We start from the raw sequence: 15,305 nt of genomic DNA, 5'->3' as shown, positions 1-15,305 counted from the left end.
TCAGAGGCCTTCCAGGGATCAGGCAGGTCACTTTCGTTGGCAAATGTGTAAGACAATAGAGGGAGCCACTAGACTGGAGAACTATAGAAGTCTTGGCTGCTTAAAATGAAACTTGTCTGCAAATAAAATGTACTGCTTTACAGTAGCAGAATTATTGGTTTGCAAGTACAGAAGAAAGCCACTGTGGCTAGTGGGAAGAACTAGGAGGTTTGTGATATGAGATAGAGAAATAGGTCAAGCCAATGGTAGCCACTGTAGGAGTCTTGTCACTTCCCTAAAAGCAACATGAAGCCAAAGTGTGAAGCTGTGGTTGTCATGATCAGGTATATGTTTCAAAAAGATCATTTTACTGCCTGGCCAGGTGTGGCTCAGCGGTTGAGCATCAACCTAGGATCCAGGCGATCGGGGTTTGATTCCCTGTCAGGGCACATGCCCAGGTTGTGGGCTCGATCAATGACTCTCTCATCATTGATGTTTCTATCTCTCTCTCCCTCTCCTTTCCTCTCTCTGAAATCAATAAAGATATATCAAAACAAAACAAACAAACAAGCAAAAAAGATCATTTTACTGATAAGATCATTCATATTATACGGATAAGTAGACTATTGTAAGGTGTGGCACTTGGTCTTGGGAATGGAAGGAAATTGATGAACCTGAGACACACTGAAGGGATAAAAATGGATGGGACTTGGTGATGGATTCGAAAAGGGGGCTGGCACCCTGGCTGGTGTGGCTCAGTTTGTTGGGCACCGTCCTGTGCACTGAAAAGTTGCCGATTCAATTCTGAGTCAGGGCACATGCCCAGGTTTCAGGCTTGATCTCTGGTAGCAGGCCTGCAGGAGGCAGCCAATCATGTGCTCTCTCTCTCCCCCTTCTCCCTCTCTCTTTCTCTAAAAATCAATAATAATAATTAAAAAATAAGTAAGACATTTAAATAGCTTTAAATGAATTCTTGGTAGGGAGGAAGAAAATGTTCAGAAATAACTGTCAGTTGTTTTTAAAGTGCCTACTATGTGGAGGTTACCAACTGTGACAGGAAAAAGCTTCACAGTGGAGCAGGTCCCAGCATGTCTCAGGTGAAAATGAAAGGAAACAGGTCAGGAACAAAACACAGAGCTTGGGAGGTTAGAGATAATGGGTTGGAGTTATAGAGCAAAACCTTCAGGGCTGGAGATTCAGCCTTGGAATCCTTTGCTGGATAGGGAGGAGGCCTGGAGGAGAGAGCAACCAGAGAGAGAAAATGGTGAAGGTATTTTGGCTGGACATATAAATGAGGAAGTAGAGTGGCCTATAGGTGTCACAGAATTCTAGGGAGGAGGCATTTCAAGATGAAGGGGGGAAAGTGAGAATGACGCTGTGTTGTGACTGTAACCTCAGGTGAGTAAGTGAACTCAGGGATAAATACAAGTTATGGGGACAAGTAATAGCAAGAAATAGAATTTAATATGGAGAGAAACAGGGCTAAAGTTAGGTGGGAGAGCAAGGTCAAACAAAGGGGGCGTCCCGGGCATGAGAAACATAAAAGACCTCTGGACAGCAGAGAAGAAGAGGCTAATGAAGAAGAGACTGAAGATGCTAGAACAAGTCTCGTTAATGAAGTAAAAACTGCTTAAATAAAGTAGCGTGGAGACTATGGGCTCAGAGACACAAGTTAATGGGCAGCCATATAACAGGGAAGAAACTTCAGGTAGAGAAGGAAATAGTACTGTTGAAGGAGGGAGGGAAAGGTAAATAAGAAATCTATTACCTGAGGGTCTCTCTTGATAGCCTGGGCTATGGGCAGCCTTGGAGGTGAGCAAAATGAAGTTAGAACAGATCCCATGGCGGGAAGAGACTAAAAAACTCCCAAAGTAAGGATTGCTGAGAAGTAATCAAGACCTCAGGCAAACAACGAACACCTCTGGAGTATTTAGGTCTTAAGATTTTTTAAAGACTTTTTTTTTTTTTTTTTACTGATTCCAGAGAGAGGAAGAGAGAAGGAAGGAGGGAGAGAAAGAGAGAGAGGGAGAGAGGGAGAGAGAGAGAGATCTACTGCTTCCAATAGGCCCCCTGACAACCTGCAATCTTGGTACACGGCTGGGCCAACATTCCAACCCAGCGAGTCACAGCGGCTAGGGCTAGGTCTTAAGATTTTGAAGCTGGCTAAGGCTCCAACAGAATTCTGCTGCTTGCAAGCAGTTAAGGAGATGGATAATGCACATGTGGAGGCCAAGTGAGGGTGATTCCAGGTCGAGTTTGGGAGAGGATGATTTGAATGATTAGGTTGGAAAGGTTATCACTGAAGTTGCTAGACAACCATTCAGTGCAAGGGACGACACCCAAGAAACTGAGCCATACCAGCCAGGGCAGAGAGGTTATATTTTTTAGGAAAGAAATACTGTGTGTGTGTGTGTGTGTGTGTGTGTTTGAAAGGAATATATATATATTTTCTTAGGGCACTGCCCCATGCAATTAATAAGCAGGGCAGCTAAGATGAAATTAGAGTTATGCCCTTAGGAAATTAGATAAGCACAGTCCCAATACCCATATTATGTGTATTTCACATCCCTTTTCTAGAGACGTGATTGAAAATAAGACAAATTTGTACTTTGTTATTAAGGAAGAATGGAGTAAGGCAACTGTAAGGATAGCGGGAAAGTGCTTAGGCATTTATTCTTTGATATTGAAGTCTGGAAAGAATTATACTTCTCCTTGGGCAGACATCTCATTTTCTTGTTTAGTTTCCCGTGACTTGTTCAACCTTTTAACTTCTATTATAAATATCAGACCCCTGTTCTAACAGGTTCAGGTGGACCTGATGTTGCTACGCACTATGTTTAAGGCTCAGATACCAAGGTGGCGTTAGATATCCTTTGGATATCATCTACAAGCTGATGACTCCCAAATTTGTTTTTCCAAAGCTATATTTCTTATCCAAACTCAAAATTGTCCCAAAATTGGCCAGTGGGAGCAATCTATCTTTTTTTAAAAAAAAAAAAAATTTTTTTATGGGCATTTAGAAATTTTTTACTGTTGTGAAATAGTTGTGTTGCCACAGCACAATCCCACCTTCAGGGCCTTTGCCCTCACTCTTTTCTATTCATAAAAAAACTCCCAGATTCCTCCCTTATCTCTTTTAGATCAACTCAATGAGCTGATTGCTATATTTAAAACTGCAACTGTCCCCAGTACTCCTTGTCCCTTTTCCAGCTTCCCCCGCTTACTATCGTCATCTGACATACTGTATACATTCTGCATATCTGCCTTATTTTCTGCCCCCTCACTCCCATCCCACTCTGTGATCGAATGTGAGCCCCAGGAGTGCAGAGGTTTCATTTTGTTTACTGCTGTTTCCCCAGAGTTTAGAATAGTGCCTGGCACATAGCACAGACTCAACTAACATTTATGGAATGGAGGGCATGAGTGTTAGTTACAATGGACAGCTTTCTAAGTCTTTGTGTGATTTTCCCATTTTAATACCTTTAAAAGTGAATCATTTAAATTAATTAACAAAAGCCAGGATACTGCTATTTCATGATGGTCCTTTCTCTTTTGTTCTTTAAGAAAATCAAGTTTTGACTCAAACTCTCCCAACATTCTTTTCATCTAGGTCCAAGGGGATTGTTTTTTTCCTTTTTTTAAATTTGTCTTTATTATTGAAAGTATAACAGGTGTTCCCTCCACCCCCCATTCATCCCCTCCGCCCAGTATCCACCTGACCCCCAGGCCTTCCCCACACTATTGTCTGTGTCCCTGGGTTATGCATTTATGCATATAAGTTCTTTAATTAATCTCTCCCCACCCACTCCCCCACCCTTGCCTTCCCTCTGAGATTCTTCAGTCTGTTATGGAACAGATCTCTGGGTCTATTTTGTTCATCAGTTAATTTTGTTCCTTATGTTCCACAAATGAGTGCAATCCTGTGATATTTGTCTTTCTCTGACTGGCTTATTTCACTTACCACAATACTCTTCCAGTTCAAGGAGATTGCTTCTGACAAGGTATTCACAGCTAGGCTTTTGGAAACATCGGCTGAGAAGAGTCCATTTTTGAAGATAAGATTTATTTCAAATGCCACATTTCTGGCTTTTCCATCCAAGGTATTTATCTTACTGTAGCACTGAAAACACAGTAGTGCAGTCATTGGTTTGTTCTGCTCGAAAACCTGGAATGTGTGTTCCTCCTGGATAGGAGGCAAATTTTATTGAGCGCCGTAGGCCTAGTTCCTAGTTCGAGAATGTATTTGAATGAATCAATTTGTGAGAAAGGTTGAAAATTTAGGATCTTTCTCATAAGAACCATCTGGCTACGCTTATTAAAGGAGTACGACAAAGAATAAAAATTATGTGCAGTGTGGGGGTAAAATCATGGGCAAGGCAATGATAGAACTGCTCTTTCTCTTCAGCTGAAGTTCCACCTGAGAAGAAGGGTAGTTCCATGAACAGAATTTTCCTTACCACTGTGACCCTTTTAGAGGTCAGACTCCCCTGTCTGTGTAATGACCGACCGCTGGAGGAAGCAACAGCCACCGAAGGTCTCAGGAGAAACTCCGAAGCCCCTTTGTTAATCGTGGCATAACGCCAGTGGCTATTCCTTCTGATGCTGAGAACTTCCTTCTTTCTGCACCTTCATTTCTTACTCCGTGAGTAAGACCACCGTCAAGGCACAGGGCCAAATAACTAACAACAACGTTATGAATACCTTTGCAGACATCAAGCAATGAGTCAAGGGGACACAGCCCTCTTCTGGCGTCTGTCTTTGGCGTCGAGGGCAGTTTCCCATTGCTAGCGACCGAGGTGTAGCTCAGTGGTGTCATTTCTGACCCGGCACCCCCTTCTGTATCTACACACATTCAATTTAGAGACCCTAAAACTTTTCTCTCAGCTCGAGAGCACCTCGGAAAAAAAGGTAACGACTGGACACCGCTCTCCATCTCCAATACTCTGCTTTGACCTCAAAAAAAAAAAAAAAAGGTTGGAAGAGAGGAGGGCGGAGGGGAGGGGGAAGGGTCGAGGGGGGAGTCCAGCTCCAGTTTGGGTAAATCCAGCTCATGTTTTGCCTGTCGCTCAGCGGTGCAGGGTCCAGCCGAGGCATAGCCCCAGCTCCGCTCCCTGAGGTCTGCCCTGGGGACATACTGCAGCTCCGGGGGGCTGACCTGGCGGGAGGGGCCGCGCAGACCGCTCCGGTACCGCTTTGTGCGCGCACCGCTGGCCTCTCTGCTCCCGGGTCTGCCCCCCCGGACGCCCCCCTGTCCCGCCTCAGCCATGCAGCCCTACCTGCCTCTCCTCTGTGGACCTCTGGGGAGCAGCCGCCCACCCCGGGGGCTCGCGCCCTGACTGCGCCCGGAGCCGGTAGGTGTCCGTCCCGGGCCCGTCGGCGCCCCTCGCGCCCGCCGGGGGCCCTGGGCTCAAAAGTTGTGGGGACGAGCGCGAGTTGGAAAGTTTGCCCGAGGGCTGGTGCGGGCTCGGCGCTGGCGGGGCGCGCGCTGCCGGCGGAGCCCGGCCGGCCAGCCTGAGTGGGGAGCCCGGCAGAGCGCAGGGGCGCTGGGACCCGCGCGCCGCGGCCGGAAGGGGGTGCGGGGGCGGCGCTCTGCTCAGCTGGACGTGGGCCGGGGCTCGGAGTCTGCGGGTCCTCTCGGGCCGCAGGGGTGGGCCGGCTCCCAGCCGCGACCTCCTACTCGGGGCCGCTTGGGGAGCTTTTGTTGAGGGTGGGAAACAATGCCCCCGGCCCGGGATCGCGGCCGTCAGCCCCCCAGGCCCGGCTGCGGGGCGAAGTGAGGGTAGCTTGGGCGGCTGGGGCGCCTCGGGCTCGGACCCCGGGCTGGGCTGGAAACCGCGCTGGGGTGGGGAGGGCAAGTGTGGCCTGGAGGGATCCCTGAGCTTGCTGGCGACCCGGCGCCTCTTAGGAGAATCGGAGGTGGGGGCGCCTCGGGGTAAGGAGAGGGGAGGGTTAGGGCACTTTTTTGGGTGGGGAACCCGGGGTGTCCGGGGTTCAAGCGAACCCCTACCTCTCCCCGGCATGATACGGGGGACAGGCTCGTTGGGAAGCCGTTTGGCGCTCGCCTCCCGCCGCGTTTCGGGGAGGGGGGCTTCTGGAGCAAACTTCGGTCAGCGGTTGACCTGGAGCTCCGCGGACCCGGGAAGACGGGAACAGGCGCCTGAGCTAGTGTTTTGTCAAAATGGCTTTTAAAGAACTCTTTTGAGCGCCACCCGGCCGCCAAACGCACTGGCATTGCCGTCGCTTCAGCCCCTCTCGGGCGTTCTCCCCGGGCGGGCCCTGGGGTGGGAGGGGCGCCGAGCTGGGTGCGCGGCCCGCGGGGCCGCACGTGAGGCGCAGACCCGGCCGCGGCGGCTGCGGGGCTGTCCCGGCGAGACCCCGCGGGGTCCCCCTCGCTCTTCCTCTCCGCCCTGGCCCTGCCTCCCCTCTTCCCGTCTCCCCCTCTCCTCTCTCCCTCCGTCTCTCACCCCCCCACCCCCGCCGACCGATTTAGCTTCTAGAGAGGCTGCGTGCGGTCCCTGTCGTCCTGCAAAAGTGGTCAAGCAGTGGCTGGTCGGTACCAGTGACCTTTCCACGTGAATGGGGAACCCCAATGGGGCATTTCTGACCCGGTGAAAATTAATGTATCGCCAGGAGAACAGATGTGGCTTGCTCTAGGAGTCTCTCCCCCGCCCCGACTCGTCCTGCCTCCAGATGACCCATCTTGCACAGGTCGCTCAAGTGCCTCTACCCCGTCCGCCCGATCCCACTCTCGGCGCAAAATGAGCCGCATACCCCATTAGAGGTATGGCCAACTGACGAAGAAATGTTTGTAAAGTGCCCCAAGGTCTTGAGTGAGGAGAAGATTAGCGCAGAAGCTCGTGTCCGCCGGGTGCGCCGCGCGCCGCCCCGGGGCGGGTTGAAGGGCGGCGCTCGGGGCTGCAGCCTCGGGTCCGCCCCGAAACAGAATGTGCTCATCCTTCACCCCTCCCCCTCCCGACCATCTAAAGAGAAATAAAAATGTTGCCTTCCTTAGGCCTCAGGATGGTAAAGAGTATCTGGAAATGGCTCTTGTTAGCCAGTTTGGGCAAGAGTTATTGGGGGCATATTACGACTTTATGGCTACAATGAAACCAGGGGGTGGGGGTGGGGGTGGGGGGACCATGCAAATAGGTGTGTAAATTAGGGAGATATTTGAAGATTAGTCTGTGTTGCTTATATTTACGTAACATAGTTTTGGGCGCGTTTCCTGATGTTGGTATTGGCTACACAGGTTAAAAACCAAGTCCCTTCCCTCCGCAATTAGGGTATTTTGATAAGGTCGTTTGCCCACCTCCGTCGGTGTTTAATGCCATGTTATGATTTCAGTTAACCTTCAGAATCGAGCTATATGGGAGTCAGCATCCAGCGGCCCTTTTTCCTTGAGAAGATGAGTAGCTCAGACTTACAGCCCTGGCCCAGCGCGCACCATTTTAATGAGAGGTGGCCGTGGCGCTCGGCTCGGGTCTCCAGGGTGGATGGGCTGGAGGTTTGGGTCTCCGTGGTCTCTGCCCTTTGTTCCTTTTCTCTTCCTGCTCCAATCTTCTTTATCTGGTTTCTCTCCCCTCCCCCACCCTCTTCCCTCTCTCCCTCTCTCTCTCTCTCCGAATGCTTAAAATTTCTCTTTTCCCCTCCTCTGTTGTTCTACCTTCGGTCTTTAGTGTTTTGATCCCCAGTTGCCTTTTAATATTCTAGCTTATTAACTAAAAAATTTCCCTTTCTCTGTCTTTGGGCCTTGCCTTTTTTCTTTGTAGACATTTTCTTAGGCCCTCTCCTCTTCTTCCCAATGTGTTTTATGCTTTTCTTGTTTTTAGAAAGGCCCTTCTATCTCCATTTTAACTTCTCCCTTCCCTTCTCAGTGGCCCTATTTGGCCTTTTTTTTCTCGCTCTCTGCAGGGCAGCAGGGGTGTTTTACATATGGAAGGGGCCTTTGACTAAGGCGGCTGGCATGCTAGTGAGGTTCCTTGAACGGCCCTTCCACGTGCGAGGCCTCTCACACTTCCTGCGGTAGGAACTCTCTAGGAACAGCCAGCAACCCGCCCGCCTCCTCTCTTTGAGCCGTAGAACTTAGTCACTGGAGGAAACTAAGCTAGGTGGTGCCTTTTAAAAGGAAATGTTTTAAGTCTTGTCTTTCTCAGTCAAGCGCGGTAGCCTTTACATTCCCAGGAGCTGAGTGGAGTGACTATGAAATCAGCATTGCTTTTGCCACTAGCTCTATGTATGCAAATAACTCACCACTTTTTTGGCCACTGCTGGTGGTGAGAAGCACTGCAATATAATTTTACTAATTTTAAATTGACATGCGGGCTTGATGGTTACATCAGTTCAGCCACTTCCTGCCCTGGGGACTTTGGGAGATCCAGAAGGAGGGAGGAATATTGGGGGGAGAAGACTTTTTGACATGGTGCTGTCAAGATTGTCCTTTACAGACAACTGATACAATTTAGGAAGTCAGCTTTTCATTTTCTAGGCAAGCTGATTATTTTAATAATTATAAGAAATAAAAAAAAGAGGCTCTGTTTTGGGAAAGACTGTGATTACTTAGTAAGCTCAAATAACACTGAAGTAAAATTGGATCCTGTTTGTTGACCAATTTGGTTAGGTAAGTTTAAATAATGTGTGAATAATGAGCAGATCCTTACTCAGGCTAGTTTGTCATGTTTACCCTGGGGCCTGTTCTTCGCCACTTCTCCAGTCTGTCCTTAACCTTATATTCTCTACTTTGTGTTAGCATTGTGGCATTTCATGTTTCAAATTATGAGTTGGCCTCTTATCTCTTGGCTTATAATGTTTGGATCTCATACATTCCAGTCCTCTATTTCACAAGGATGTTTTAGGGGGGGAAATTTTAAATTGTAGGTTAAGGGTCTTGATGCACTCTGGTGAAAAGATTGGTTAAATAAGTAATGTTTTTGCCTGGCCTGTGTTGCTCAGTGGTAGAGCGTGGATCCATGAACCTGGAAGTCACTGTTGGATTCCTGTTAGAAGCACATGCCTGGGTTTTGGGCTTGATCCCCAGTAGGGGGCGTGCAGGAGGCAGCCGATCCACCATGCTCTCTCATCATTGATGTTTCTATCTCCCTCTCCCTCTCCCTTCCTCTCTCTGAAATCAATAAAAACATAAGAAGGGAAAAAAAGTAATGTTTTTTTCATCCCACAATTTTATTTTTGGAGTGAGGGGAGGTTGTTTAATTTTGTTTTCTCCAGAAAAATAACTCAGAGGATAGTATCAATTAATTGCATATGGTTCCCCCTCATGAGCCTGCTATATATGTTTAATAACATGGACACCGTTCTCTTATTTTCTGCTTTGGTCATGATACCCTGTAGTTATCTGTAGCATTCAGACTCCTGAATATACTCTAGGGTAGAGAAAAACTGATTTTGAAAAATAATTAAAATATCAGTTTTCATCTGAAATGAAAAATGGAATTAGTATTCAATTGTAAATGTACTTTTTTGTATGAATCCTATAATAAATAAAAGCACCAAAAAAAAAAAAAAAAAAAGAAAGAAAGAAAAAGAAAATGGAACATTTACTAATGTTTACAAATTATTAAGGAATATAAATTTAAGGAGATGTGTAGGGATAACTCCATATTTAAATATGGACCTATTTAATAGAATGAAGTACAGTCCCTCCTCCCCAAATTAAAAAAAAAACACACCTTGCTGCCTCTCCTCCCAGAGTTTGGCTCTGGGAATAACTTGGTTTATCACTAAAGAAGGTTATGTTTCATTAGCAGAGCCAAGGGTGATAAAATTAGAATCCTGTGAGAGCCCTTATTTTGTGTCTGATTGTCTGCTTCTTTGGCTGGGTGGTACCCAGTGATTTTTCCTCTGCAGTTGGGTTTTTCAGGGGTCATTGGCCTCTTTCATGATCTCATAAAAAGGCTGTTATCATTTAAAGAGGCCACATCTTCCCAATCTATGTTGCTCATACCTTTTCCATTCCCTTGTCAGGCTCTTTTTTCAGGAGATAAGGTTTGAGCAGTAAATATTATCTTAATTACAAGTCTGAATTTCTAAAGCACTTCAATTTAAAAATAAAAGAATATATAAGAGACAGATTGATTTATAAACTACTTTCAAAAGCAGATCCCATGACACTCTCTGGCATATCCAGATTACTTGCCTTCATATATGAATTTTAATTATCATGGCTAATTATAATACCTAGATTATATGTTTCTAATAATTTTTTTTAGCAATGCATTCTCAATTCAAGAGATGAAGCAAGCTAATATCAATATTGTTGAATTTCTAAAGAATGGAATGGATTGCTTTTCATTATCTGAAAAAAAAACAACAAAGAACGAAAATTGCTGACTTTCTGGAGATTGCAAATGGAATGGCTTTTGTTTTCTAAAAATGTTGGCACAAAAAGCAATGGCCTTTGGAGAAAATATATAAGTTTTTCACAAGCAAAGAGTTAGTGCAAGCCAAAACATTTTTGTTGTTGTTGTTAAAGAAAAGGGGAAACAGTAAGCTTAGATGCCAAGAACTCAAGTGAAGCATTATCTGGCCTAGTGTTTGTATTTGGCACAGATTTATCAAAATGTTACTTTCCTTGTGGTAATGTTATCATTGCTGTCTATTTAAAAAACCTTTCTTACAGGCAAAATGCTTTGACTCTAAACTGTTGTGCCCTGGGATCTTACAGTATGTGGCCCACAGTGTGTTAGGTGGGAACAGAAACAGAAGAACTAGATCTTGCTTTGGTAGGGTATGTCAGATTGTGGGTTAAACTGGTTCTATAATAATAATAATAATAATAATAATAATAATAATAACAACAACAACTACCATTTAGCCTATTTTCTCTTATTTTTTTGTATTTTGGAGTTATAAAGTCTTTTTTTTTTTTTTTTTTTTAAGCTCCCATGTATTAAACACGTAGTACTTGCCAGCTCCGTGCTAAGCTTATACATAACATCTTATTGTATGCCCATGATAACCCAGTGAGGCTGGTACCATTATGCTCTCATCCTATTACACATAAGGAAACTGAGGCTGTAGAGAGACCAAGGAAGTTGTCAGAATCACATGGCTAGTAATGTTTCTGAGCTGGAAACTGAAGCCAGGTCTGCAGCACTTCCAAAGGCTTTCTTCTTACCCTACCTTACCCCACTTCCCCCTTCAACCTCAGATATCACAAGGATGAAACCAGTGCCACCAGGCTTTCCCTGTAGGAGCCCATTGATGCCTCAAAACAACTTCATGTCAGATGTAGAAACCTCGACTCAGTTAGGTGGTTTGCTGAAGGACATAGCTGGTGATCACAGGTACAAACTCAGGGCTTTTGTGACTGGGGCTCTAGGCACTAAACCAACCAGTGCATCCCAAGATTACCTGAATCAGATCAGTACAGCAAAAACAAAAGAAAAATTTCAGAATGATGGAGGGCTGTCAAGTTTTTACTTTGCCAAGTAATAACATTTAAAACAATAAGCCTATCCCACATATTTTTCGCCAAAGAAAGGACTTGTATGACATTTTTAAAATAAGACATTTTTTTTGCCTGGCCGGGTATGGCTCAGCGGTTGAGCATCGACCTAGGATCCAGGAGACTGCAGTTCGATTCCGGGTCAGGGCACATGCCTCTGGGTTACGTGCTCGGTCCCCAGTCAGGGGTGTGCAAGAGGCAGCCAATCATTGACTCTTATCATTGATGTTTCAACTCTCTCTCTCTCTTTCTCTCTGCCTTCCTCTTTCTGAAATCAATAAAGATATATATATTTTTTAAAAATTAAATAAGACATTTATTTCAAATTATTTATTTATTTGAGAGAGTGAAAGGGAGGGAGGATGGGGGAAAGAGAGAGAGATAGAGAAATATTGGTGTGAGAGAGACACATCTATTGGTTGCCTCCCACATGCACCCCAAACAGGTCTGGGTTACGAACCTGCAACCAAGGTACATGCCATTGACCAGGAATTGATTCAGAGATCCTTTGTTCCGTGGGCTGACTCTCTAACCATTGAGTCAAACCGTGCATGGCTTTATTACTTTTTAAAAAAAAAAAATCTTTATTGATTTCAGAGAGAGGAAAGGAGAGGGAGAGAGAGATAGAAACATCAATGATGAGTCATTGGTCGACTACCCCCTGCACGCCACCCACTGGGGATTGAGCCCTTACCGGGAATCGAACCTCGATCTGCTGGATCCTAGGTCGATGCTCAACCACTGAGCCATGCCAGCTGGGCAGGAAATAATTTTTTAAGTACCTGAATTTGTAAAGATTGGAATTTGAGCTTTAAACTCCATGTAACAACAGTAGTGTGGTTTCTGATATAAAGAAACCCCAGGCTTACCTTATTCAAAGAACTTCCTCAATTTAATCAGTTATCACAGTAACTAAAGGAGCTTTATTGTGATTCTAGAGTTTAAAGAATGCTTTAGTGGTTTTTCTATTATATTTTTCTTTTGTAGTAAAAATTTCGAGTTCCCTAATTTTAATTAATAATTGGTAATAAATGTTCTGTTTGAAGTGGGAGAATGCATTGGAAAAAGACTCAACTTCAATATTTTCGTGTTGTTTTTTGTTATTTCAGACCAAGACCTTGTGCGAGTAAGCCCAACCATGGTGCATCCAGATTCTCCTCAAGAGTGAGACTTTCCGAAGGACCAATGACTCTGTTCCCCGTGCCCTTTCATTTTTTCCTCCTACTCCATAGCTATGTCTCGATCCCGCCATGCAAAGCCTTCCAGATTCGTCAGGAGGGACGATCTAAACAAAAAGAAAAGCAGTCAGCTGAAGAAGACACCCAAGCCAGTCAACAAAAATGTGGCATCAGTCAAGACAATGAGCCCTGGAAAACTAAAGCAATTAATTCAAGAAAGAGATGTTAAGAAAAAAACAGAACCCAAACCACCACCCATGCCAGTCAGAAGCCTTCTGACAAGAGCTGGAGCAGCACGAATGAATCTGGAGAGGGCTGAGGCTCTTCTTCAGAACCCCGAGTCCTTAACTTGCAATGGGTTTACAATGACTCTCCGACGGTCCTCTCTTAGCAGGCGACTCTCCCAACCCCCAGTAATCATAGCCAAACCCAAGAAAGTTTCACCTCCTAAGAATTTAGAAAAACAACGTGAGTGTGATTATAAGGTACTTACTAATACAGAAGTCAAGCACTCAGAGAATGATTCTGTCCCAACACAAGACCCGCCAACCCCTCCTCATACAGAGAATCTAATTGGCATACAAAATGTATCTTTAATTAAAGGTGAGAGCCAAGGGACAACCCAGTCTTGGTCCCAAAGGGTTGAGGATTCCAAAATAACTTTTCCCACTCACAGTGGCCCTGCAACAGAGATCCTTTCTGGGGCATTGGAAGGGACACATGGTGACGGGCTATTCTCTAAAGAGACGTTGAATGATATCAGTGATTTCCCTAGAATGTTTGCTCAGGACACTCTGTGTGCTCCTTTGCTCCAAAGAGCAGCCCTCAAAGTTACCTCTGAAGAAAACACCAGCATTCAATTAGAAGATTTAGGTTCACGAGTAAAGTCTCTTAAGCTATCTGATTCTTACCTGGATCCCATCAAAAGTGAACATGATCGCTGCCCCACCTCCAGCTTTAATAAGGTTGTACCTGAATTGGACCTTAGAAACTGTTTGTCTATTGGTGGGTCAATATATCCTACCTCATTATTAAAACTCCTCTTGGCAGGCTCAGAACAAGGAACCCTTGGTGCTAAGCCAGATCATCTAGAGGTACTCAAAGGTACTCCAGATCAGCAGGACATTCCTGATAATACCCCTGTCTTAGGACAGGTCTTTAGTGCTGTCCCACATCAGTGGGAAGTTCCTGGTGCTAACCCAGTTCATGGAGAGGCTGTAGGTGAGAACCCAGACCCACCAGAGAACTCTGGTGCTATTTCAGTCCAAGGAGAGGTCATTGGTGCTATTCTAAATCAACAAATCCTTGGTATGGATGTTGGTACTGCCTCAGACCCACCTATCTTTCTTCCTGCTCCTCTAAACCCAACTGTTACTTATAATCCTCTCCCAGAATGTCCTGATCCCCAGACCACTGTTTCACATGGGCTTGAGGTCCAGGGTACTATGCAGATTTCATCTTTGGGCTCAGGTCACACTCCTCAACCACCGTCAAACTCAGAGATAAATCCTGAACCTCCAGTAATGACTACAGGCAATATAGAAAATGAGAAGCAAGTTCATATAAGCTTTCTACTAGCTAACACACAGGGGTTCACATTAGCCCCCGAGGAAGGACTCTACCATGCTTCACAGGGCATTGCCCAACACTCCCCTTCTAGTCCCAGCAAATCGGAAGGAGGGAGCTCTGAGATCAACACCACGGTGGTGTCTGGGCCAGTGTCACTTGCCAATACCACCTCTTCTCCTTCCTACACGACTTTGCTACCTACTTTGGAAAAGAAGAAACGGAAGCGATGTGGGGTCTGTGGGCCATGCCAGCAGAAGGCCAACTGTGGTGAATGTACTTACTGCCAGAACAGAAAGAACAGCCACCAGATCTGTAAGAAGAGGAAATGTGAGGAACTGAAAAAAAAGCCACCTGTGATCATGTCTTTGGAGGTGAGTAAATGATCAAGGGCCTGGGAGACTTGATAGAGTGATCTGTGTGGAGACAGTTTGCTTCAATATTGTACCCTTTTACTGGGATGTCAAAAGTTGCTGTAAGTTATCTGTAAGAAATTGTGGACCTACCTGTAGTATGTCTTGTGCAGTGACACATGACTTATTTTTAGAATTTGTTTCAGAAAACTAGAACAAAGTAAGGAAATTGTATGAAATGTGATTTTGCAAATATTTCACTATGCTTCATTTGGCTAGGTTGTCTTTTTTGGAAGTTACAAATTAAAAAATTAAGAGTGGAACAAATTCATGAACTTTCTTGCTGCCTGAGAAACTAGAGGAATTAAATTTTTTTTTTTATGACTCCCTCTTTTTTCTTTTTCTTTTTAAAAATATATCTTTATCCTATTGATTTCAGAGAGAGGAAGGGAGAGGGAGAGAGAGATAGAAACATCAACGATGAGTCATTGATTGGCTGCCTCCTGCACACTGGGGATTGGGCCTGAAACCAGGGCAGTGCCCTGACCAGGAATTGAACCGCAATCTGCTGGATCATAGGTCCAAGCCCGCTGAGCCACGCCAGCCAGGCCCCCCACCCTTTATTTCTTAACAGAAAATTTTATTCATTGATTTTTAGAGAGAGAAACACCAATTTGTTGTTCCGCTCATTTATGAATTCATTGGTTGATTCCTGTGTGTACCCTGACCTGGGATCAAACCCACAACCTTGGCGAAGGGGATGATGCC

The 15,305-nt window shown here is 45.3% G+C and overlaps 1 protein-coding gene across 4 annotated transcripts in view; it reads left to right on the top strand.

Moving 5' to 3' along the window:
- Positions 1-5,217: 5,217 nt before the first annotated feature.
- Positions 5,218-15,305, top strand: part of TET1 (tet methylcytosine dioxygenase 1) — a 115,412-nt gene continuing 105,324 nt past the window's right edge. For 2 of the 4 annotated variants that reach the window (XM_016198381.2, XM_016198379.2), the window contains exons 1-2: positions 5,219-5,330; positions 12,550-14,558. In XM_016198381.2, coding sequence (XP_016053867.2) covers positions 12,675-14,558 — 1,884 coding nt within the window. In that variant the 5' untranslated portion in view covers positions 5,219-5,330; positions 12,550-12,674. Of the gene's footprint in view, positions 5,331-12,549; positions 14,559-15,305 lie in introns of all 4 variants that reach the window. The other 2 variants (XM_016198384.2, XM_016198380.2) reach the window with 2 other exon arrangements.

The sequence above is a fragment of the Miniopterus natalensis genome, chromosome 14 (assembly GCF_054644295.1).
Source record: "Miniopterus natalensis isolate mMinNat1 chromosome 14, mMinNat1.hap1, whole genome shotgun sequence".
Taxonomy (NCBI): domain Eukaryota; kingdom Metazoa; phylum Chordata; class Mammalia; order Chiroptera; family Miniopteridae; genus Miniopterus; species Miniopterus natalensis.
Note: the sequence above shows the minus strand (reverse complement) of the source record. Positions and strands in the feature narration are given on the sequence as shown.